General features: G+C 36.5%; 1 protein-coding gene across 2 annotated transcripts in view; it reads right to left on the bottom strand.

The window, feature by feature from the left end:
• COL21A1 (collagen type XXI alpha 1 chain) overlaps nt 1–25,836 on the bottom strand; it is a 65,900-nt gene that overhangs the window by 25,596 nt on the left and 14,468 nt on the right. For both annotated transcript variants that reach the window (XM_058802195.1, XM_058802196.1), the window contains 8 exons: nt 25,190–25,252; nt 17,023–17,076; nt 16,019–16,072; nt 13,661–13,714; nt 12,780–12,833; nt 10,770–10,823; nt 10,638–10,691; nt 8,021–8,074 (listed from right to left, as the gene is read on the bottom strand). In XM_058802195.1, coding sequence (XP_058658178.1) covers nt 8,021–8,074; nt 10,638–10,691; nt 10,770–10,823; nt 12,780–12,833; nt 13,661–13,714; nt 16,019–16,072; nt 17,023–17,076; nt 25,190–25,252 — 441 coding nt within the window. The remainder of the gene's footprint in view (nt 1–8,020; nt 8,075–10,637; nt 10,692–10,769; nt 10,824–12,779; nt 12,834–13,660; nt 13,715–16,018; nt 16,073–17,022; nt 17,077–25,189; nt 25,253–25,836) is intronic.

Genomic DNA, 25,836 nt, shown 5'->3' on the forward strand with positions numbered 1-25,836 from the left:
TAGATACAGCTAGAGTGCTTTGAATCACCATCCTGACCACGGCTCTCAAGGAGGCTGTAACTCAGACCTTCTGAGGACTCAGGTACAACAATTTTTTTCTCTGGCTTCTCCCATGTTGAAGAAGAAGGATGACTGGCTGGAAAACTGTCTACCCTGTTACTACTCTCTTGAAGCTGGATCAGAGGAATGAAAGTCAAACATCCTTTTGGTAAACCCCTTTCTATTTGTGGTTAAGTAACTTACTATAAACATGTTGCAAAGCATAGAAAAAGAACAGCAATGAGCAAATGAAATCAACTGAAATAATAAATATTTATGTCTGCTACATTCTAACTGAATGTCTTCCTCATTCATACTCTACTCTCTATGTCTGGTTTCTAAGTATAGTAATTAACTGGGGGAAGTTTCTGCTTGGTCTTCAGAGGCGCTGGAAAGTCCAGCAGATATTTATCTAAGTCATAAAATGTTAACAAGAAAATTGCATGGCAAGAATAAAAGGAAACGTTGTTCTTTTTAAAGAACAATCAGCACATGTGAAACAAGGATTACTTGAAGTATAAACCAGGCACTAACAGGTCAGATGCCAGTCCGATACACAACACATACCAGTCCAAACATTCTCTTCAAGCCTTTTCTCTTCAGAAAAGCCTTTCTTAGCTGAATGAAATTAGCACATGCATTCAGGAATGCTCTAAATATTACTACTGACATCAGGTGGACCCAAAAGAATGCAAATGAGTCCTTCTTTAAATATCACCTCAAAGGAAGTGAATGTTGAGCACTTCAGGTATGCTTATTTTATTCCATTGTACTATTTAACTTCCATGATCTTTACTAGCTATTTTCAGCAAGTTGAAACAACCAGTTACAGGTACACACACACATTTTATTGCTTTAATTCTTTAATTTAGGCCAAATCAACAACCCCACTTTTAGCTGATACTTCAGAATAAAGAAATTTCTGATAAAGAACACAGGATCAACTCACAGTTGTGTGGATTTGTCCATTCAACTTTTCAAAAATCTACATTTGATCAAGTCCAGTAATTTTTTAGAATGTCTTTTTCTCAGTCCAAGAAATAGTACATTAAGTAATATACTTGAAATGTATCAGTACATCATTTACTCAAAGCAACATAAACAATTCACCAGGAATAGTTTTGAACGACAATCTGTTCTAGTAAACTGATGTTTTCCCACTTAAAACACATTGTCATATTACATATCTGTAATGTTAAAATGCAAAAAACCCCAATTTCTATAGAAAAACCCACTGCAATACTAATACCAAGAAAATTTAGTTTCTGGTACTGAGAAAAAAGGTAGCGATGTTTCTAAGCATGCACATATCACAGTCTCTGCAAGTTCCTAACTGCACAAGCACTTAAATAGGCAAACATTTATTCATATTTTTGGGGAATATTACCATGAGAGAGTATATGCAATGAATATATCCATACAACCAAATTCTTTTCAGTCTTAGTTTCAACCCAGATCCCAGGACTCCCTCAAAGCCAAGCTGAAAACATGACAGCTAAAGGCTTGACCTAGACATCACCATTCCCTCAGGGGGAAAAAACACAGGTGGAACAACATGTGTCTTACTCTAGACAGAATAAGCTTATGCCAAAGCACCTCATCTGGCAATTAAAGCTCACTTTCTAGTACAGATAACTATCGAGCCTAAAGTCTCTATGTGAGAATTTCTAAAAATACCCCAAATTATTTCAAGGCATAGAAGAAATCGGACTCTTCAGAAGGGCCTGTGGGTTTGTGTAGAAACAGGTCTAGCTCATTGGAATCACTCATGGAGTACAAATATATCATCACTACCACTAACATTGTGCTTAGAAGTCAGTCACTGCACTCTTTAGCAAAGGTGCACCTTCGAGTGCTCACTGCAGGACAATTCTTTCAGAATCAGACTGGTTTAATACTATTTTTCAGTTTATAAAATATTAACAAATTAAGAGATATTTTAACAAAATGATAAGCACTTGTTTATTAGAACACAGCTCATAAAGTCAGTAGAAATATTTTAGATATAACACGTTTGCTAGAGGTATTTCTATTTCTATGTTCATAAAACATCAACAGTAGGGGAGGAATGCGGGTGTCTAACCTCTATCAGCATATGAACTAGTAAAAAAAGTGCCAGGGTAGCCATAAAAAGGATTATCGCATACAAGAAGAAAACAAGGTACTTTGAGTACATTTACAACCACTTATAGCATATGCCTTTCATGTCCACAATGGGTTTACAACTAGAGCTCCTTTCATATTTCCTTACAACTTTAAAGAATTTCCCTTTGTTAACATTGCATTTATAAAACAGTCTCAGATGTTAGCAGGGATGCCACCTCTTCTCTACATGATTTTCCCAAAGTTTCAAATTTAAAATGGCATTAACTGAACAAAATATAATAAAAAATAGTTTCCCATGTCTCTGTAGACAAAAAAAAGGATAAAAAAGATATTATAATTGTAGCAAATTAACATATTAATGTAAGTGTACTGTGGGAGGAAATAAATTTAAAAATTAGAAATCATGATGAACAGGCAGAAAGTGTGAATTAGCTGGGACAGAACTGTTAGCTTTACAACTTAGAAAAGCAGGCTTTATTTTCCAAGCTGCAATAGGTTAGTGGGTCCAAGTTTATTACAGCATTTATTGTGGCCCCAGTCCACACTGAATTCAATGGGAATCTTTCCATTGGTTTAATACACTGTGGATTAGCAGCTATGCTGTCATGTCGTGTATCATCTTTGTCAACGGGGAATAATAAAGTAACTCAGATTAGCCTGCCTGAAGTTCTAGAAGTTTTAATTACCTGTTTCATTACAGCATTATTCTCATATTCATCTTCTTAACAGCAATTAACTCTTCTGTAATTATTGTGTGGAATGAATTTAGTTAAAATAACTTGTCAGTCAGAATGAAGATAACCTAGATTGGAAATAAAGTCTGCTCAAAATACATACAGAAAAACCTGCATTCAGTCTAAAAAACATGTTTGGACTTGCAGCACTGTGTAATTAACAAATGATTGCTGGGAGTATTGTGCAGTCAAAGCTGTCATCTCCCCCTTTCTCAAGTGAGAACAAAACTAACATCTGTTATGTAGCTCAAGCACTCAGAAAGTCATCAGCAAGACTCTGTCTACCTCTACAATTTAGATATTAGAAGAAGGAATAAAGAAACAATACCAAAAAGTACACTCAACTAACCAAACCTACTTGTAAAGAAATAATGATGCATGGCACATGCCTACAAAAATCATCACTTTCAGCTGAGTATGAATAAAAAAATCCTCCCAACTAAATAAAAAAATTATTTTTTTATTTACAGGTAAAACTCACAATTTTCAAAAAGAAATAGATATTCTTTTGAGACCCGCAAAATTTGCAGAGAAAATGCTTGCTTGTATTTATATCTCTCATGACTGTAACACTAACACCTTTGAAAAGCAGGCCACCAGAGCTCAGGTCCTACTATCAAGGCATCTCACACCAGTAGAAAAGCATTAATATCAGATCAGAAAGGAAAAAAAAAAATTTATAGACTCACACCAACTACTTTGTTGAGTATCTTGATCACTTTTCTCTTGAAAACTGACAGGAAATAATTTCTTTATAGACTACTTACAAAGAGAGTGCTATTTTATAGCAGGGCCTAATTTAAGGTGATGTAAAACCTGAAGGAGTATATAGTGCTCTGTGGAGTATTTCCACAAACAACTCACACAATACATGAACTTTTGAGCACTGGAAATACAACAGGATCCTTATGCTTTAATGTATGAAGAGATTAAAAGTAGAAATTTAATAATCAGACTAGATAGATAAAAAATAATGTAACACTTTCAGAAAAGATTTTTTTCACAAGGCCTACTGTGCAGATATACAATAGAGGTTTTAAGTTTGCTTTTATCCTAAGTACTTCATAACTCAGTATGTAAATGCAAATACAACACACAAATGTTGAGTAAATGGCATCTTAGTACCTAAAATTGGTACAAATCAACATAACATCAACATCAGGAGCATCAAGAAAAACATTATGTGACACAGAGAGGAAAATATTAATAACAAAAAAACCCCAAACTTTGTCTGCATACTACTACCTTACTAGGTAAGGATTTTTCTTTCCTTTTTTCCTGTTTCTATCAATCTCAGCATAGCTATTAAATGCAGTAGAATTACATTAACTTTATATTTGCTTTCCAAACACACAGGATGTCTGGCTATATCCGTTTGTTTTCAGGATTTCTGCATTATGAAGACAATACAACTTCTGTTGTACTTTGTAGCATATTTTGAACATGTTTCAAAAAGAATTTTGCTACCATTGCCTAGCATAAAACACACTTTTTTTTTTTCAGAGAATGCAATGATCTGGCATTCCTGATGCAGTATAATAGACAAACCAGGGTTATAGGTATAACAATGGCAGTCAGGTCAGAAGCTGAAGTCACGCTGTGCTGCTATCGCTGGCACAAATGAGGCCACATCTGAGGTCCTGCGATGTGACCTAAATATTGAGACAAAACTCCACCATTTTAAGTGTTTGCAGATGTATTTCTGAAAAATAAGAGCTCTGGAGAGTAAACATGAGCAGTTGCAAATGCTCAGACATATTACTTGTGGCAGCAGAGCATATGCTGGGCCTAGAAGAGCGCTATAAATGTCCTGCCAGCTTTACCCACAAGCACTCACTTCAGGGCTCCCATCTGCATAATTGCAAACACAAGGAGCTTCCACGGAAACCCAATTCTGAAAAACCTTACCTATGTTAAAAAGCACAGTCAGGCTGGAATTAGGCTCAAATAAATCTTGATTTATTCTATAGACATTTGGTCCCTAAAAACAATGCATTTACCAAAACAGCCTGTCATCAGTAAGATAGATAACTAGCCATTGAACTACTTAAGTGATAGCATGGCCTGGTTTTGTCAACAGGAAAATAACCTTGATTACTACCTTTACCAAATCTTAAATTATTCTGTCCATACTGTCACATGTTATTCTACAGAGTGGGTAGAACTGGGACAGTCTGGTTAACTGAAGTTCCAAATAGTATTACTGAGGGAAATCAAGCACATCTCTTGAAATTATTTATTTATCTCTACAACCTATTTTTTCTGTTTGTAAATTTGGGGACTAATAAGAGTAATAATACACCAGAAAGTATTCTGTCCAAAAAATAACCACGCATCTCAAAGGCTGGAGGCAATGGGAGTTCAGTTCACCTATGCTCTCCATTCTAGGCAGTTGCTCCTTGGATGTCTCAACATGCATCCATTTCACAATCATGTTATTTTTATTTGCTAAAGCAAGAGTGATCATAAGATGTCTATTTTTTAAATCATCAACTTAACAAATTAAGCCATGTCTAACACTAATATGGCTGAATGAAAGAAATAAAGACTGTCTGCATGTCTGTTGGTGTGGGTGGGGTATCCACACAATCTGCTGAGCTGTCCCAGGGCCACAGCTGCATGTGGCTGGTTAATGATATAAAGACATCCAGTTCTAACTGTACCATCCAAGGCTTGTCTTGTGCTTAGGCAGCCTATTTGGCTGTGCCAGGGGGATGGCATAGCACAGTTCAATCCCTCTCTTCCACACTAGTGCCCTAACTATAAGGGTGTCCCACCAGAGAAGTTTACACTGAATTCCACAGCAAGGGAGCCTAGGGGAGGCACTATGTTTTATGTTTTAAATACACATTATGTTTTAAATACACATTGGGGGAACAGCAGAAACAACACAAGCAGTAAGTTGCACAAGATATCACTTACAGTGCCCAAAATCCAGCTCACTTTCCAACAGATGAAAGCCAATTACCCTCTACTTGAATAGAGGAGCCCATATATGTCACAGCTGAGGATAGCTTTCATTTTCCACAGCCCAAACACACATTTTCACCTCAACACTTCTGCAATGAACTGCAGAAATGCTGCTTCTTGCTCCTCCTCCAGGCTCTAAATAGATGGGAGTGCTGTGTTGGTCATGCAGGATGGTGCTACATCAGCAATAGAGGCAGATGTGCAGGGATGATTCAGTGTCTTACATTCCCTAATGGCGACCTTGAGGCAATCTCGTGGTCAGCATGTAGCCTTACTACTCTTCAGAACCTCCACTGATTATAAATGAAGGATAAAATGCAATTTAGTTTACTCTATTATGATTGTTTGATTTTTTTTGTGGTTGTTTACGTTTTGGAAGTCTCCCTCTATAGTGTTTTGCGGTGATTTAAAAAGACTTCTTAGTACTTTTAATGTCTGAAATTTACCACCTCATTTCCCTTTAAAGCAAAATTATGGGACTTCACTGATGGGTTTACATTACTGTTTAAAATGTTATATTGTGAATGTTATATTATATATGTAATTTATGTTAACTTTAAACCAAAATACATTTCAGTAGTAGATACAGTTCATACTTAACAAATGCCATCACACTAGAAAGACAGCTGTTAAAGTATTAAATATTCAGTTTTCTTTAGGTCAGAAATGCCCTTTCTCTTCCATTTCTTAGATTAATTTTTTTAAAAAATCACCATTAAAAATGACCAACTAACATTTCTTTTTTAAAAATGAAAAGAGGCAAACCAAGGCAAGGGACAATAACAGAACTCACTTTTATCTCAACACATTCGTTAAGGTGTACCAACTTACAATAAACCAAAATCTTTTCTTTTTTATTTTATGATATTTAATTAACATTCAGTCTTTCGTACATATGGAGACACCACAGACTGTAAAAGGTTAAAACACCTCACAGTTATTTGGGGCAGAAAAAGAGGAAAAAATAAAGCCAAGGGAGGAATTATGTGTGTTCTTCACTTAAGCCAGACAAGTGGGAAGAAAGTCTCTTGGGCATGATTTCTCAGTGTTTTGCAGTGTACTCAAAATGTTTGAGAAGGTTTTGGTGAATATATAAAAAAATTAAATTAAAAACCTTCAGAATTTTTTCAGCTAGAATAGTTCTTTCCAACTCCTCTTTATCAAAACTTTGTATCACATTTCAGATCCTGTAACTCAGACTACCTCCCATTACATTCAGTGCCACAAAATTTCAGACTGTGTGAAGCTGTATCCCTTTATCTTACTATTTGAAATGTAATTCAGAAGGCAATTCATCTGTAAGGCAGTGCTCCACCAGCTGAGCTCTGTTTACTGCTCTTGGCCTGCAGAAGAATTGCTGATGCTTTGCTGACAGCTGGCTGTCTCTCAGCACTCAAAGCTGCTATCTTGGCTCATCTGCTTCAAGCAGTCTGCCAGCCTGGAAGGAAGCAAGGAGGAACAAAGGAGGACAAGGAGGAAACAAGGAAGGACAAAGCCTGGCTATCAGATATAAAGGGGAGGTAAAATGAGCTGCCCAAATACTGGTAGAGGAACAATGTCTTTGGAAAGAAGCAAAGCAAAAATGAAGCAGCACAGCCCCCAGTGAAGCAAGAAGCACAGGGATGCAGATAATGTGGTGCAAGAAGACGCATGGAAGTAAGAGGCTACGAAAACTGGGCAAAGCAAAGGCAGTGGTACATAGTGAAAAAATAGACTTCACAAATGTGATTAACAAGTATTTAAAAGAAGATAAACCATGTAATCTCCTAGAAATGAGAAATGAGAGTCAAACCCATCCAGAGCCTTTCCTCAAGTAAGTAATTATTAATATCTAACTATACCACAACATCAGCAGGACAGAATTCAATAATGAGACAATTTTATACTGTAAATCTCTCAGTATATACAACAGAGATATGGTGAAGAATATTTTCCTTTAAGTCATCTTTGAATTCAAGGGCTTGTTCATTGCTTTTAACTAAATCAAATTTAAAGATGAACAGCAAAAAAAGCCAAAGTATTTTTTAAAAAATGGACATATCAACCAATTTGAAACAACATAAATTAAACATGAAGCATAATAGCTATTAACTAAAAAAATAAAATAAAAAAGACAAAACCCAACAAAACAATTCAGTACATAAGGTTATGTCAGCAATTTAATCACTTACAGGCTCTCCTCGATGTCCTTCTAGGCCTGGAGATCCAGGCTGCCCAACTTCTCCCTTTAAAATAAAAAAAAGTCTTAATAAAACAACTTTATTTGCATAATAAAAATTATTATTTTAAATTTTAAATGATATTTTTAATCTAAGTAAAATTTCAAAGCAATATACATTGAGACTTCAATAAACAAACAGCTCTTAACAGTTTAATACACAGCAAGAAATGTCATCAATCCAACATTCTCTCATGTTGTGTCTGACAACTGTCAAACAGCTTGCAAAAAGAGATGAGGGAAAATTTTCTGTTCACTCAGAACAGCAATTTCTGGTAGAAAAAAAATGCATAAACAATAACAGACTGTTACTGTCTAATTGTTAGCATTAATAATAATATGAAAAATCTTTCAAAGTACTTCAGAACACAGCAATACAAAAAATGATCAAACATTTATCAAAGTATGTATGATACTGAAGTATTCTGAAAATCTGAATAATTCCTAAAATAAAAGCACATAAAAAAGGCAAAGATATAGATATAGATGTAGATAGATATACACACACACATGTATAAAATAATCTGGCACTAATCAACTTAAAATTATAAGAGATGAACTTCAAGGAACAATGGCTAGCATCTGGGTTTCCAGCCATGTTTTTTCCACATTCTTTCCCAAAATTAATATTGTAAAAACCAGGAAAGCTCCTACAGAAATTTCCTTCAAAGACAGCCTGTTTTTTACTGTTCTGTATTTGATTACAGACCCAAAATGAAGCAATGTTTTATAGCAAGCAGATGTTGAAGTCAGGCTAACAAAATGTTTGAATGAAAAATATGGCTTCTATTAACTATTGTATTATAAAATTAATAAAACCTAATGAGCACATCATAATTTTGGTACTGCAATAAGGAAAATAGTCCAGAAAATGTCTTTCAGTTTAAATGTACACACATTCACACAATATTCTGAATTCTCTGTATATTGCTTACAAGCGTAAAACATATGAAAGTACTCTCCAAATTCATGCTTTAGCAACACAATGCTTCACTCTAAATTGCCACCAGTGATGGTTAAAATTTTATGTTAATGTTAACTGCGACTATTAGCTGTCCACGTTACCAATACCAGAGAAGAAAAAAATCTAATATCTATTTTTTTCCTATGTTCTGAAGTACCAGAGAAGAAATTTCTCCTCCAACTTAGCAATGATATCTGTGTATGTGTGTGCATATATATATATATATATAGATACACACACACATATATATAAGAGATTTTTTTTTTAATTTATTTCATTTGAAATAAATTCCTGGAGGTAACCAAGCTCATATCACAGATAACAGAAGTCTAGTGTGGACAATTGATGGAGGATTGATTCAGCTGACCAGACACCAGGAGTTGAATTCCACTGCTCAAATACAGACATTCGATCATATTTGAATTACCCCATGGTATCATGCCTACTCCCACTCCTGAAAGGCACTGGCTTTCCACAGGACTTGTGTCATATTTTTCAGCTCCCTGAGGATGTTTTGGACACTAATGCATTTCAAATGCATCAGGGCCTTTTTATGTGCACAACTAAACTGAAATCTATGAGTCTGCCTTCTCTGAGCTGAGTTACTCTCCAGACTCCACTGGCATTACCCTGGATCCAGCCCATTGACAGCTGCTGCCTGGAAGGTTTTAGGTCTCTCACGGGTCTTGTGTCATATGTCCCTGCTGCAGCAGATGTGACAGAGATGCCATGTGCATCCCCAACTGCACTAGAAAAGCATGGTCACAAAACAGAAGATCCAGATTTCCAAAAACAGCAATATGAATTTAAAATTCAAAATGCAGTCCAAATTTTGCATTTTTGAACACTGAAGTAATATTAATCTTCAGCAGCCCTAGATAATTTCATTATTATTAAAAAAAAACAAACAACTTCTAGGAACAAAGGTGCTGTTGAAAAACTTCTTTAGATCAATTCAATTGAGCATTTACATCACATATTATTAACATCTTTTCCCTGTGAACTTATAACTGATATTACAAGTCTATGTTTTCACAAATTAGAACAGTGCAAGCAACAACTTGTCAAATGAAACATCCAGTAAGCTCACAAACTGCAATACATTCTAGAAACACCAGGTCCTGTTGACTTTTTTACAGTAGACACATTCTTAGTTGACTTGAAAACTGTTCTATGTCAAATATGAACAGCACTGCATAGTAAAGAGAATAAGAAAACATACAAAAATATTAATCCAGTATTGAAGGTACTTTCCCCTAATTTTCCTGCAGCTCCTTTCAAAAGCAATTACGTTCTCCAGTGTAGGCTTGTATATGAATCTCTTTAACAGAATCAAAGGGTTAGAGAAACACACAAGGATATCAGAGATAAAGCATAAACAATCTCTAGTGATCACTAATACACTCTTAATAAAAGCTTTTCCTTTGCTCACTGAACAATTGAAAACAATGAAATCGGCTCATTGCTGCAGTAAACTTTCACAGCTCCCAGTAACAACATTATTTTGATTTCCAGTAACACTCCACAGAATAATCTCAGTATGTTTGCACCATGAGCAATGCTACTGAAGACTTTTATCAAGGTATTAATATCCATTTCTACATACCTTGAATCCAGGACTGCCTGGTAATCCATCTTTCCCATTTCTGCCAGGGTCTCCCTGTGGTAACATTTAACAGCAATCAGCAGGTAAATTAACAAGCAAAAGCTAATGAAAAATTGTCTTCAGAAAACTTACAGTTCGCCCAGGCAGTCCTGGCAACCCTGTATCACCCTTCTCTCCTTTTGAACCCTGAGAAAAACAACAAGTGGAAATTAAGTAGTACTCCATGTTTGTGTTGTAAATTCAATATATTTCACCAACAATTCATGTATGCTATTTCTTATTTTGAAAAAGTACAGAAGATCTGTTTCTTTCTCAACTCAGGCAGTTGTCAATTAATAACTACAACCCCATTACATAAACAAAAATATGCTTCAAGCTACAGAAATGCTAACACAGGTGCTCTTTCAAATTGCTTAAAACTTTAGACTAAACACATGAAGAAAATATAAGGCCAGGTGAAAATATAGCTGTTAACACTGGATGGTCAACTATACTCCCTGCTTTATATAACTTACAGATTAAGACATTTATCTTTCCATCTGCTATCAGCCTCACTCCTTTTATGAGCTCTTCTCCTCCCTCCCCTAACTCCTCTCCCTCTCTCTTGTTTGGTTATATTTACATCTGTATTAAAAAACACAGACTTCTTTGCAATACAATTATTACATATACCCTGTATATGGTGTGCTACACCATAGATATTCACAAAAAATACATGCATTTTGTGCTATGTGAAAATGAATTACACCAATCCCCTAGCAGAATGAAAAGGTTCTCAAATACCCAAATGAGCAGAGCATGAGTTTGACATTACTAAATGTAAATACATCCAGTAAATTTGACATTACTAAAATTGATGTTACTAAATGTAAATACATCCAGTAAAAGCAAGGAACATTTTTCTGAGCTGTAAATAAAGAATGACACTTTCTGTGAATACGCATGTTATAAAAATATTAATTATATTGCCTGGGGCTCCAACGCCCAGGCTCTCAGCGGGAATGTGGGGGCTCCATGAGGGGAGGCTGGTGCTGCCCGAGCTGGACGCAGCCAGTTCCAGCTGGGCACAGCCGGTTCCAGCCAGACACAGCCGGTTCCAGCCAGACACAGCCAGTTCCAGCCGGGCACAGCCAGTTCCAGCCAGACACAGCTGGTTCCAGCCAGGCACAGCCAGTTCCAGTCGGGCACAGCCGGTTCCAGCCAGACACAGCCGGTTCCAGCCGGGCACAGCCAGTTCCACCGGGCACAGCCGGTTCCAGCCGGGCACAGCCAGTTCCAGCCAGACACAGCCGGTTCCAGTCGGGCACAGCCGGTTCCAGCCGGGCACAGCCAGTTCCACCGGGCACAGCCAGTTCCAGCCAGGCACAGCCGGTTCCAGCCAGACACAGCCGGTTCCAGCCGGGCACAGCCAGTTCCAGCCAGACACAGCCGGTTCCAGCCAGATCCAACCGCCCGCTGCAGGGCACAGCTGAGCCACGGTCAGGGTGGGAGTGCGGAATGAGTTGAACAAGGGACTGAAACGTGACACCAGCAAAATGAGGAAAGAGGAGAAAAGTGGCAGCTCTGCAGACAGCAAGAAGAGAGGGTGCTGCATCAGAGATTCCCCTGTAGCCTCTGGAGGGGCCATGGTGGAGCTGTGGTAACCAAGGTGCAGCCCACGGAGAATCCATGCAAGGCCAGGTTTGCCCTGAAGGCCCACGGCCCATGGGAAGGACTTGCTCTGGAGCAGGGGAGGAAGGTGAGGGGAAGAGCAGGGAGAACTTGTTAAAGCCTACCCCACCTCACTCCCCAATTCCTATCCCATAAAGGAGAGAAACTGAGCCTGGGAAAAGGAAGGGTGGAGGAGAAGGGGGTTTAATTGGTTTTATTTGGTTTTTTTTCTCACTATCCAGACTTATTTTAGCTGCCAATAAATTAAAATAATTTTCCCCAAGTAGCCACTGGTTTGCCTGTGACAGTAACTGGCAGGTGATCTCTCTTATCTGGACCATGAAGGTTTTCCATCTTACATTCTCCCTCGTACTGCTGAGAAGGGAGATTGAGAGAGGTGCCTGGAGGTTTGCACCAGGCAACCAGTCCAGGTGACCCCATCACAGATACCAAGAGCACTTTGCTTTAATTTATGTTTATGAAGTCACTTGCCTTTTTTCCATATATTCCTGGCACTCCTTGATCTCCTTTAGGACCTCTTTCTCCCTAGATAAAATGTATGTGAGCAAGTTAATTTTTAAAATAGAAGTAGTTACCTAAAGATATACTTATATATAAATAAAGTATACATGTATAGCACACACAAAGAAGGCAAAGAGCTCCATGTAAGCCCAAGGCTTAAATGCAAATCCTGAATTTGTACAGCTTTGCTAGAGGAGAAGGCCAGAATGCCCCACACTGATGGTGAGACAATCCACAGCTTGCAGGCTTAAGGGTTCTACTTTCTATAGAAGACGCTTTGTGATTTTCATTGCTTCAATATAGGCAGGAACTGAAGTGAAAATTCAGCTCCTTGGAAAGGGGTGGACTTTTCTGAAGACCTTATTTCAAGAGTTAAAAATAATAATTTGGAAAAACTAAGAGGTAAATTCAGTGGAGTACTAACATAGATGAGCAAAAACTATGGGGAAAATTCTTTTGGGGAACACACACATGAACTAAAATCACTGTGATAGATCAGAAATGTTCTTCAAAATGCTGTCACTCAAGTAGAATGACATAGAATTGTTTTTATTTTTTTAAACATTATTTGTGATGAAGAATCCTCTAAGTAGTAGTAAAATCAAATTAATATAAAATCCCATAGAGCAAAACAGAAATTAAATAACAGGAGGATTCTAGTGTTTGGTATCTATGTAATGAAGTCCCATGGCATGTATATTCCCTAAATATCACCTTCCTAACTATTAATCTTGAGCAATTCATCAAATTCTCTAAAATAGTATTGTATATAGATATGTTTACCCTTTATATTGAACTACAGGGCAAGCTGAAACACAGGAATATTGTAGCAAGAAGTACTTAATTTCAACCTTTGGTGCTGGCATCCCATGTAATCCAGGAAAACCAGGTAGTCCACTGTCACCCTGAAACAGCAAACATATATTAAATCCTTGTATCAAAATAGTAATATACAACAACACTCATATTCTTTGATCAAGTGATCAACAAATAGTGGCAACATGTAATAAATTACAGTATCAACTTCATAACATTGGTATGACCAATAAGAGGTTTTTTATCTCTAAACAAAATTCATTACATAAAAGAAAAACCTTAAACACTAAATTTTAGACTAAATGTACAGTAATCTTATAGTAAGTCTTACAGAGGTTCAAAAGCAGCAATTTATGACCTTATGAAATTTCATACCAGCTTACTCTGGATAAGTGAAGTATTAAAAATAAGATATTAAGTATCTACTCCACAAAAGACACTAAATTAAACCCAAATACACTTATAAAACAACTTTGGCAATTTGACAAATGAGTTCTCATTTCAGAGGAAGAAATAATCCACTTAGGTTAAAACAGTTAGCAATTGAAAAGACAAGGCAAAATACCAGTTATTTTATTGTTCTCAGAGGTGTCAGGTATCAGGAATTCCAAACTTTTGCTGTTGGTACCTAACAATTTGTCTTCAAGTTCTCTTGAGCAATAACAATGAAATCCTGAATTACAACTTGTCACTACTTGATTTGAAACAATAAAACCAATCCTAGTTGCTTGGTTCAGGAGACTACTTCCCATGAAAAAATAGCTAACCACAAAATCATTTTTGGGCAATCAGAATGCTTTCTTTCTGTTAATACCTACTTTTATATTGAGTAGTACATTTCAATTTGTTTAATATATTTCAATCAGATAGAAGGAATAGTAAACTATGCTTAGAAAGTTATTTCATATAATATTTCAAATTCTAAGACAAGGATTAAACCAGGACAACATGTCTCAATGCTGTTTATCAAAGCCATTCATGCCTAAGCAGATTTGGAAAGGTCTGTCATGTGTTTGCAGTAGGCAGGAACATGACCACAGGAATGACAGCTTGTGGGTTAATGCTATCACAGTATCTCTCAACAAATAATTATTAAAAGCAGACAGCGGAATGGAGTTTAAAAATCAGCAAAGGTTATAAAATTAACACTTCATATAGCCATTGCTTCTTAATGAAAAAGTGTGGAGTCTTCATTTTTACTCGGAAGTGGTGGTTCAATTATTGGATAAACTAAAACATTTGGAAATTAAAATATTTTTTAAATTAGCTACTACAGAAATTTTACAAGTAATGGGATGAAATAAAGAGATGAAAACTTGGACAGAATTTCCAGGAAAAAATTCTAATGGCAAGACCTATTTTACAATGGAAATGTTCTCTAAAACAGTGGTGGAAGCCCTATTTCTTGGCTTATTTTACACAAGGCTAGACTGAGCAATAGGAAATATTCTATCTGTCACAACCCTACACTGTGAGGCAATTAGAGTTTTTCATCAGCAGCATCTTAATTTCTCCACATAGCCCAATAATGACTGATTAGATTAACCTCTACAATCAATTAGATTGAGATGAATTTAGCACAGAACACATAAGCAATTTTCAGCTCTGACCATGAATTTGAGAATTCTGCTGAACAGCAATGAATTTAAGGATGCAGTTATCAGAAACTTTAGAAAGAAATCCCAAGATCTGTTGGGAAAATAAGTACTTGTTTTACAGAAAGAGCTTTAGAGTTTTAATGAATCAAAACCAAAATAAGTGTCATTACAATCAGCTTAGAACTTTTCTAAACATAGGGCAGAAATGTGACAGAAGGCCACAGCCAGTGGGCAGCTTATTCACTGTGTATACAGAAGATCCCAAGTCAAGTTTATGCTGATTACCAGGAGACAGTTACATATAAGCTTCCACATCTGTCTATATCTCCAAGCTACTGAATACACCTCAGCTAGAATTTTCCACAAAAAGTTTTGGGTTCAGTTAGCCACTGTTTTCTGATATAAAGTGCCAGCCAGGAATTCCTATCTAAATCATCTGGATACTCACTTAAAGAGAAAAAGGGTGAAAAGAATTTAAAAAAAAAACATTCTGACAGATGTCTGTATTGTGCTTCCAGGTACCCATACTTAGATACACTTTCTAAGTATATGTTATTCAGTGAATTAAAGTTGTAACTGGCAGTGCCAAAGCCTATATACACTTTAATAAATAAAAAGGGCCAGAGTCAGAATTTAAATTTAGGATTCTTAGTCCTTCCTTATTACCCTTTCAGCAAACAATTCTCACAGAACATTCATGTGAAAATACTGATACTATTACCTGTACAACCAAAAATTACAAAAGGTAAGAGCAAAAGCTTTTTTTATCTATCATTCTGGTTTTGGTTCTTTTACCTTTGCCCCATCTTTTCCTGGTTCTCCCTTGATACCTGGCAAGCCACGAGGTCCCTAGATTGAGAAAGAAATGAACACTAGCTCAAATCCTGATAATACTAACACAATCTGATACAGAATTAGACACAGCAATGTGACACAACATGGGCCAGAGACCAATGTGTCAGCTGCCTGATTCCAACATTTCAGTGACTGGACACAAAAGCAGAACTAAGCACAATGTGTACCCTACATGGATGAACATGGCAGATATCATAATCCATGACTGAGGAACACTCAAACAATTTTTTCTTCTAACCAAGGACCACCCCAGGAAAAAAACAAGAATGTCACACAGCCCTATTAGCCTGTTCAAAATCACAACCTGTCTACGTGTGAGGCCAGAGATGTCCCCTTCAATAGCCCACCAGACAGCCTCCACATATGCCATTTTGCAGGCTTGCTCTTGGCCCCAACAGGCTCTCAGATATTTAATTCCACAAATGAGTAAATCCTTGACTATCACTCACACTGGATCCTGATCCACAAGTAAAATACAGCACAGGTTTCCAACAACTGTCTCTGGAAGGACTACTAAATTAATACAACAAAGAAAAAGAATTCTCCTCCGTCAATCTGGGCTTTATGTGAAAACTTGCTAGGGACTTGTGAATTGTGGGTAATCCATCACCATGACAAGACTTCAGATCACTGCTAGGGATTCACAGAAAAATTGAACAAACTACTGTTTGACTTCTGGATTGGGATAAAAATGTCTAAGCTGCAGCTGAGTCCATCTTCTAGAGGCTTTACCTAGCCCTGCTTCTAACTGTTAGCCTACCTACAAACCCCAAAGCCATGTGAATTTCAAAGCAATTCACCCAAGGATGGCCCCGGATTCATGACACCCCTTAAGTCCTCTTCATTCCCCACACCTCAGCTCTCAATGACAAACGAGATATTGAAAGAGACTTGGCAGGATTTATCTCAGATATGCAAATTCTAGGAATGAAATAGAAACTTACTTGAATCCCTGGGGTTCCTGGGATACCTGGGGTTCCTGCTGATCCCTGGTATCCCTAAGGAAAAGAACCAAGACTTGTGACTTTTCAAAAGCAACATACACAAATTACAAAATATCTATTTAAAAAGAAAAAAACCAATCTTCGTGCTTACTGAAGAACTTTTGTCACAATCCTATAATTTTAGGTCAGATTTTAGCAACTGCTATGGCAATCACACATTTAGGATTTAGATTTCAGCTTTCAAAAGCTTTCATATCTGCAGCTGAAGTTCTCATCCTGCAGACTTTAGCTCAAACCAGTCATTTTAGAATTGTTACACAAACGCATAACAAACATATTGTTTTGTTTTCCACTGGGAAAAAAAAAATAAATTAATCCACATATGTAGCACATTTTTTTTTCTCTCTCTCTCAAGAAAAATCGCTGAAACTGGCCAAGACTTTTTTAAAGGCTTTTATCCAGTTACAGAAATCAGCTTTAACAAACAAGGTATGTTCTAATACATTATGCAGCTAGTTTTATAATATCTCTACATAATAAAAATTCCATTCTTGATACTAAGCACTTAGCTATGAACTTGAAGGTATATAACAGTCTATACAAACAAAAATAATTTGAATGACTGAGACTACAAAAAGAAATACTAAATAATTCATGAGTTAAAAAGAGAATTTCAGGAATGCTGTGCTAGAAATCAACATTGGCAGAACAAGAGAACCTTTACAGAAACCAAAATATATGTATATATTTTAGTATATTTTATTCAATTGGTACAGCAAAGATAGCCAGTTTCCATGCAAAATTAACAAGGGTTTTAAAAAAATCCTTTAAGAGAGGCAAGTTACTGAAGAATAAGAATTTTGCATATCTCATTTAAAAACATGTCCTTGCAGTAGACAAAATGAGCTACCAAGAGGATTTTTTAAAGAAAACATATGAAGCAAGAAGAGAAATTGTTCTATAATATTCTGAGGCTATTTGGTTCAGACATTTCAGCAGGCAGACAAAACTAAGTTTGATAAATCCCATTAAACAGGCTATCCAACTTCAAATACCCAGAATCTGATCTTGATTGGAACTGAGAGAAGTAATAATCCTATTTCCAAATGGGTCAAGCTTAAAACCTTGGAAAAACATTTCCAGGGGTGATTTCCACACTGGTAAAAAGGCACTAATAGAACATTTTCAGTGCAAGGGAGGCAATGTGTTTGTCTGATTTCCTCTTTAAATCAGTCAGAGCTTCCTAGGAATAATAAACAGAGCTAAAATTATTTGCTGGTTTAGATACAAGAGAGTCCTTGCTGTGCCCTCTTCCCAAAAGACATTTGAGCAGTTGCCCGATGAGCCAGCTGGTAATGTTTAATATAGAAGTAAACAGAATTCTAGGTCTCTGTCATACATGGATCCCTTATCAAGCATTTTACTTTTAGTGCTCAAGGCAGTTCTAGCAAAATCAGCTTTAACTGTAAATGGTATAGTATCCCCAGAGTGCTTACAGGCCTCCTGGGTAGCTGAAACAATTCACCAAATCAAAAAATGTCTCTAAAAGTTTATATAATTTTTCTTCTCAAAAAAAATCGTTGTGACTTTCTGTAGGATATAATTCAATACAAATAAAACTCTATTTCACAATTTAGATCTCTGCAATGCAATTTCCCTTCTCCCTCTAACTGAGCAGGGGAAGTAGAAGAGGACAATTTCCTGGCTGAACTGAATTTCAAAATCACAAGATGAATGGAGGACAGCAGAAGAGTTTTCAGCTTACAAAACTGCATATTTAGCTCAGGGTTAAATATTGTAATGTGATTTGAATACAAATCAAACATACTGTCAATGTGTTCTTTTAATGGAAAGCTGGAAGAGACAAGATTCAAAAGGAAATTCACAGAAAGTCACAAAAGCTAGAATCACTATCTGGTGCGAATAGCATAGCAATTGTTTGGGCAAATTAAAAAACATCTTCTATAAAACAAAAAAACACAGATTTCATAAAAAAATGAGTATATATTTGTATCACCACTCCTTTTGCAGTATGGATCACCAATCTACACGCTAATGCCTACAAATTTTTTTGCACTAAAATCAGCTCAAATCCTCTTTCCCTAATGACAAAGCCCTCAGTAGGAGGACCTGTGTGACACACATACATATCTGCAAGAATAGCAGTGCCACAGCTGCCATTTTATGTAAAATTGACAGAAGTGAAATTTCACTTTTCAATTGATGAGTTTTAGACTGGAGGTCCTATTTCAAACAGGGTGAACACACTGTATTTGCCACCAAAACCAATAATTTTTATCTGAGTTTGGTCTTCTCTCATCAACTTTTCAAATAGCATGAGACGTGTTATAGTTAACTCTGAATTTGATAATCAGTTTAGAATGCAGTAGCCTGAATATAGGCAGCTCCTGCCTTTTGAGACTCCTGAGACACTCACCCAATGTCAGAAGACAGTGGCACAAAATATTTGGGAGGCAATAATTGCCTTGCAGTGTGGGCAAGAAAGAATACCTTACAGCATAAAAATCCCATATTTTTTGTGGTATATTAGTTAAATAGTTGACAACTATGAGAATTTAGACACCCTGTGTCTCTGTACCCATTTAAATCCTAAATGTATGTCCCTTAAAATGAATGCCACTTATAATTTTTCATCAACGTTTTCAGTCAGCACCACTCCACAGCATTTTATATTCTCATTTATTATTTTACATCAGTTATCTGAAATCAGGATTACACAAAATTTACCTCGCAGTTTACTGTTGTAAGAATGGTACTGATAATTTTCTAGTGCCTGAAGATCCTTAAAAGGAAAGTGATAAACAGCAGGACATTGAGATTAGTTTTGTTCCAGATTGCTGGGTATTTGAAAAAATCACAGATAAAATGAAACTTTGGAATTTAAAGAAAATGGCAATCATTTGCAAATAGTTCTAAGGAAAAAGACTGAGCACACTTCTTAGGTCAAAGAATGTATAATAGCCACAAAAAATTAGCAATCACCCTTACTGGAAAAAGAAACTTAGTTTGCTTATAAGGGAAAAAATTGATCAAGAAGGACATATGATGAGAATTAATTGCAAAGAACTCGTGCAACAGCGGGGAAACCTCAGTATATCTTCAATGCATTTGCACACCTAAAGGACAAAAGTTCAGACAGCATTCCTAGGCATATCTCTTCAGATTACAATAAAATAATAAATAAAAATAAAAAAGAAAAATAAAATAAAATAAAAATAAAGGGTGTATGGATAAGCCAACGAGAACTGCACTGCACACTCCCATAATGAAAAGCTTTTGGAGCCAATGGACAATATCAACAACAAAGGCATGAACACAAGATTGCTTGGAAAAGACAAAGGGAGAAGTAAGCAAGCTCAATTTGGCTAGGAAGAAACAAGGCATCAACAGTAATGGTCTAAAGATATTCAAGGATTGTAAACACTAAGTAAAAAGAACTATTTAGGGTGATGTAACTAAGCATAATGGAATTCAACTGCAAAAGGAAAATTTAACTTGGCGTTAAGGAAACACTCTGAAAGTCTGCAGACCTCCTGTGGGAGTTTCTTGCAGAAAATCTTTAAAGCACAACTATATAAAGCATTACAAGTCTTCATATTCTTTTCAGAAAATACATTACATCTTAACAGAAATTGCTGTAACTATGCAGACATGTATCCATGTTTATTATTTCTGCATTTGATTACATTTTCCTCCATTAGCTACTCCATCATCTGCCAAGGCCTTCATAATTCAGAGCTCCTAGCAGAATATTTTACCTAAACACAATGTTCTCAAATAGCACAGAGGAAAAAAGATCCAACAAGATCATTAAATAAAAGGCTGTAAATCCAGCTTTAAAAGTTCATGAGCTTCAGGCTATTGGGAGATAGGATGATATACCAAGGGAGTCTAACTTCCTGCTCACTGTTTAGATGTTCATCCTTATCATATCTCTGCCTTTGGCAGCTGCTGCAGGTAGTGATGTGGTCTTTTGTCTGAACTCTACAGCTGTCTCTGCAGCACAAGTCAGCATCAGGCACTGCTCTGATTCCAGACTTGTAGGTCTCAGGGCAGGCATTACATGACTGCATCAGAACAGAGCAGAAAGATTTCCTCTAACAATAAAAAGGCGACAGTATTACTGAGTAATATGTATTTTCCTGGAACTGAGAACAGCATTTCACAGCTGAATTATCAACTCCGTCTATGAAAGTTTTCTGAGAAAAGTGGCTCCAGAGTTCAGAACTTAAATCCCAGGCAAGCCATCTGGGAACACACAGGGAATTCCATGTATATGTGAAACTATTACCCATTTTTATTCCAAAAGTATTGTTGAAATAGCTCATCATTGCTCTTATAGTAAGTAAATACATCACAAAAGATTTGGCCTTCAGGTGGTCACCAAATATTAAGCTCTAGGTAATACAGCTGTAATAATGTTCTATAATCTTTTAAAACACATATTGGAATTATCAGAAATTGCTTATTATGTGTGGCTTTTGATACCTTATGAACTCCATATCTACTTCTATCAGTAAAGTCGGTCTCACAAGATTTTTTTTATAAACTGCTTATTTTTTCTCATTTCTTATTTTATTTTATTTTACATACTGTAAAGACAAGGCAAATTGTTCCAAACTTTCATGAGTGAAACAAGATGGAATACTCAAAAATTGTCCAGATTGACAGCTGCATAGTTCACAGTTCAAAATTGACAAATGGGTGGATTTTTAATATTTCTGTCTGCAGACTGATAACATACTTCTATTAATCACAAGTGATCACTGCTTAGATTCTGATAATTTATTTTTCCCCTTAAATTGAGTTTTTCCACAGTACATACAAAGCATCCTTTGGAATAAAAAATGGCTTTGTGACCACACAGTTAGGCTGCTGAGTGCTTCCAGGGCCAGCAATCACTCCAAGTGCTTTTTTGTGATTAATAACGTTCATGAAAATGAGTTCCATTTGAGATTCAAATATTGTTTTTATCTTTGCACTTATTTATCAGTGGTTTTTCCTTGACTAGACAGCTTAATAATTTCCGTTTCTAAATTACATTTTTTATTGAAAAAATGTATTTTCATTACTTATGCTTCTCACTTTCAGGCTTTTTTACAGTTTCTTTAATTGATCTTTTCTGTATGTATCAGAATATAAACAGAGGTCGCAATTAAAGGGGAAAAAACAAAGATTGTCTGAATAAAACTAATAAAAATAACATTTAAGAAATGTCTGAAAAAAAGTAATGTCTATGTTCACTTCCCCAAATATTAGAGTAAACAATTTTACTGGCTAACACCAGGTAGACAATTATGTTCTGGTAAGTTTTAAGACATTAGTAATTGTTTTTAATTTTTTTAGACTAAAACTAACATGAAGTATTACAACAATATAGCCAGTCTACAAACAACAAACTAAATTTTATTAGATGTTTTACTCTAAAATCAGTTTCATACAGTAATATAAATGCATGCCTAAAACCCTTCTCAGAGGAAGAAACATTTTGTTGACCAGTTACAGTGTTCCAAGAAAATTAATAACAGATAGACAAACTGGAAAGACTTTAGAGAGGAACATAAAAATGTGTTTGGGAACAGAAAAGATTGAATTTGCAGGAAAAGCTTTTCATGCAAAAGCCATTTGATTAAACAAAACTGACTACACAACTACCTGTAAGCCTATGGTGCTGTCTGAATTAAAAGCTTGTTTCTCAGAGTTCCCTGAGACACAGAACTAAAAAGATTCAGATAAGCAAAGTTTCCCCAGACAAGAAAAATCACTGACAGCGCAGAAAACGTGCTAGTCGTATTAGCAAATACAAAAGTAAAACAGAAAGAAAAAGACAGAGAGAGGAATCTGTTTTCCTGCACAGTGGATCTAAAGGGTCTCTGACCATTCACAGCTAAAAGGTCGCCTGGAATGCACCCAAAAATCTACCGTAAGGAAAATAATGTACTGGCCAAAGGCGCAGATGATCTAATTGGTTTGCAATTATGTCCTTACAAAGAACAGGCACAAAAACTACAACTGATATTTCAGAAACATTCTTTAGTTAATCAAGTTACAGGATTTAGCTGCAAGCACTTAAAATAATGTAAGTTCTTCAGCAAAATGATACAACTTCCCCTGCACTGGAGCTTTTTGATTCTCATTCTGAGATACTCTGGTAAATTCTTTATGTTCAGAGAATGCCCATCTATGCACATTATGACTTATTTGTAGGAAAAAATAAGCCGTGACTGTCAGATTACAAAGTTACAGTAGGTCTACAATTTCAATATATTTCTCCTTCATTATTCATGCTGTTGGAAATTCTAGTGCTTATGGGAGGATAAATAGCCTTGAAGTGGAAATCTTATTAAAGTACAAAAGAGTCATAACAAATTGTTTCTAAAACAATACAGTTGTACCTGACTGGATGCTTCAGAAATGAAGTCTTAATCTATTTGTTAAAAGGAGAGGAGAGGAGAGGAGAGGAGAGGAGAGGAGAGGAGAGGAGAGGAGAGGAGAGGAGAGGAGAGGAGAGGAGAGGAGAGGAGAGGAGAGGAGAGGAGAGGAGAGGAGAGGAGAGGAGAGGAGAGGAGAGGAGAGGAGAGGAGAGGAGAGAGGAGAGGAGAGGAGAGGAGAGGAGAGGAGAGGAGAGGAGAGGAGAGGAGAGGAGAGGAGAGGAGAGGAGAGGAGAGGAGAGGAGAGGAGAGGAGAGGAGAGGAGAGGAGAGGAGAGGAGAGGAGAGGAGAGGAGAGGAGAGGAGAGGAGAGGAGAGGAGAGGAGAGGAGAGGAGAGGAGAGGAGAGGAGAGGAGAGGAGAGGAGAGGAGAGGAGAGGAGAGGAGAGGAGAGGAGAGGAGAGGAGAGGAGAGGAGAGGAGAGGAGAGGAGAGGAGAGGAGAGGAGAGGAGAGGAGAGGAGAGGAGAGGAGAGGAGAGGAGAGGAGAGGAGAGGAGAGGAGAGGAGAGGAGAGACTGACATTTCCCTACCATTTTCCAGTCCATTCTGCCTTCATTAAAGGTTACATGATAACCCTTTACTTTTCAAAATATCAGATTTAGCTGCATTAAAGGCAGCTCTGCTATGCTTATCAATATTGCAAATCTATTTCCAGAAATCAGCATGATCAGATATGATGGACACCTTCTCCCATGCAACTCCATGTTCAGACAATCTGTATACTTGTCTTTTATAGGAGATCAGAACTGCTCTTCACAAGCTTAAGCACCACCAAATATCAATTGAAAAGTTGTTCTGATTAAATAGACTTCCCTATCTTAGAATACTTTAAAACCTGTATTTTCAGGATTGTCTAAAATCAAATGCAGTATTTTAAAGCACTGATAGTTCAATTCAGATTGTGTTCTCCAACTCTGGTTCAAAAAACTCCTGAATTTAATAGCTATCAAAAGCTGTTTAAGAGCAAAAGGATAAAAACATTTTATATCACAGGTAAAGTGAGTATATTTGCTCGTGGGAATGATGAAAAATTCATGTACACACTGCTGACCTGTACCATCAGGGTTAGCATGCTCAGGTTTCAATATAACAAGTCCCATATTTTAAAAGAGGGAAATTTCCCATTTTTAGCAACTATTACATTTTTGATTTTAGCACCTATTTTCTTCCTGTTAAACTAACTCTGCTAACAAATGGAATCACCACCAGTGATGATGATGATTGAAATTAACCAGTTTGGAACTAAAAAAGATCTGTTTTGTTTTTTTTTTAATTTTACATGCATATCTACATATTTTGATGGATTACTTGAGGCAGCCTACAAAGAAATTCTATGAACCAAGGAGCAAGCCCTAAAAAAATTAGATAGGATTTCAGATGACCCAAAGTGCTTTCTAGTGAACAAATTCTTAAGGAGTAAAGACTGAGGTAGCAACAAAACTGCTGCAAAGTAATGCAATCAATCAACAAAACCACTCATAGCCTGTTCTCTGCTTTACAACAGTACCCAACTCTAATATTTACAGTATTTTACCTTGAAACAGAAATAATATGATTGACATATTTATACAACAGTTGCATACAGTTAAATGACATTCACAGTTTCAGAGAATGGCAACAAAATTATCTAAATTTCAAAAATGTGTTATCAGGGTTCCATGTTTTTTCTCCTGTTAGTTTTACATTTACAATATATGACCAAGTTTTTAGTACTCACAGGCTTACCATCTGGACCAGGCAGACCAGGATAACCATGATTCCCAGGCTGCCCAGGGTCACCCTATGGAGAAGCAACGTGTGAACACACAAAATATAAAAGCATTTCTAAATTGTAAGACTATTTTCAAATAAGCACAGAGAAACCTTAGCCCTAACACATTCCACAAAACAGTCTCTACAAGTCTAGTGACCTACTATTGAGGAGCAATTCCTACAGTGAAAAAGAACTGGTTTTGGGATGGGAGGGGAAATTCTCCCCAACTTCTCCTCAACTTCTTCTGCAGTACTTGGACAAGTGAATCCACATTTGGTTACAGCACAGAAGCACTTTCTATAAAATAGATTAAACAATCTTTAATAAAACTGCATTAATTAAGTAGTTCTTATCTGAAGAAATCTCTCACTTGCTTTAGCTGAGCCTAATTCTTAAGACAGAAGCACTAAAGAGCCAGAGCCAGGGTTAAAAACTGCAAAATAAATTCCTCTCCACACAACAACTGCTGTCAAAAAGGTATTTTTTAGATTTCCTCTTAAAAGTCCTTTAAAAATATTTTGATAATTACTGTTAAAATGAGATTAAAGTTTAAAAAAACTTGCTTGCCAAGGCTTCATCTTTAGGGCAAGAAAGCAGGAACTTAACATGCT

This window comes from Ammospiza caudacuta, chromosome 3 (genome assembly GCF_027887145.1).
Source record: "Ammospiza caudacuta isolate bAmmCau1 chromosome 3, bAmmCau1.pri, whole genome shotgun sequence".
NCBI lineage: Eukaryota > Metazoa > Chordata > Aves > Passeriformes > Passerellidae > Ammospiza > Ammospiza caudacuta.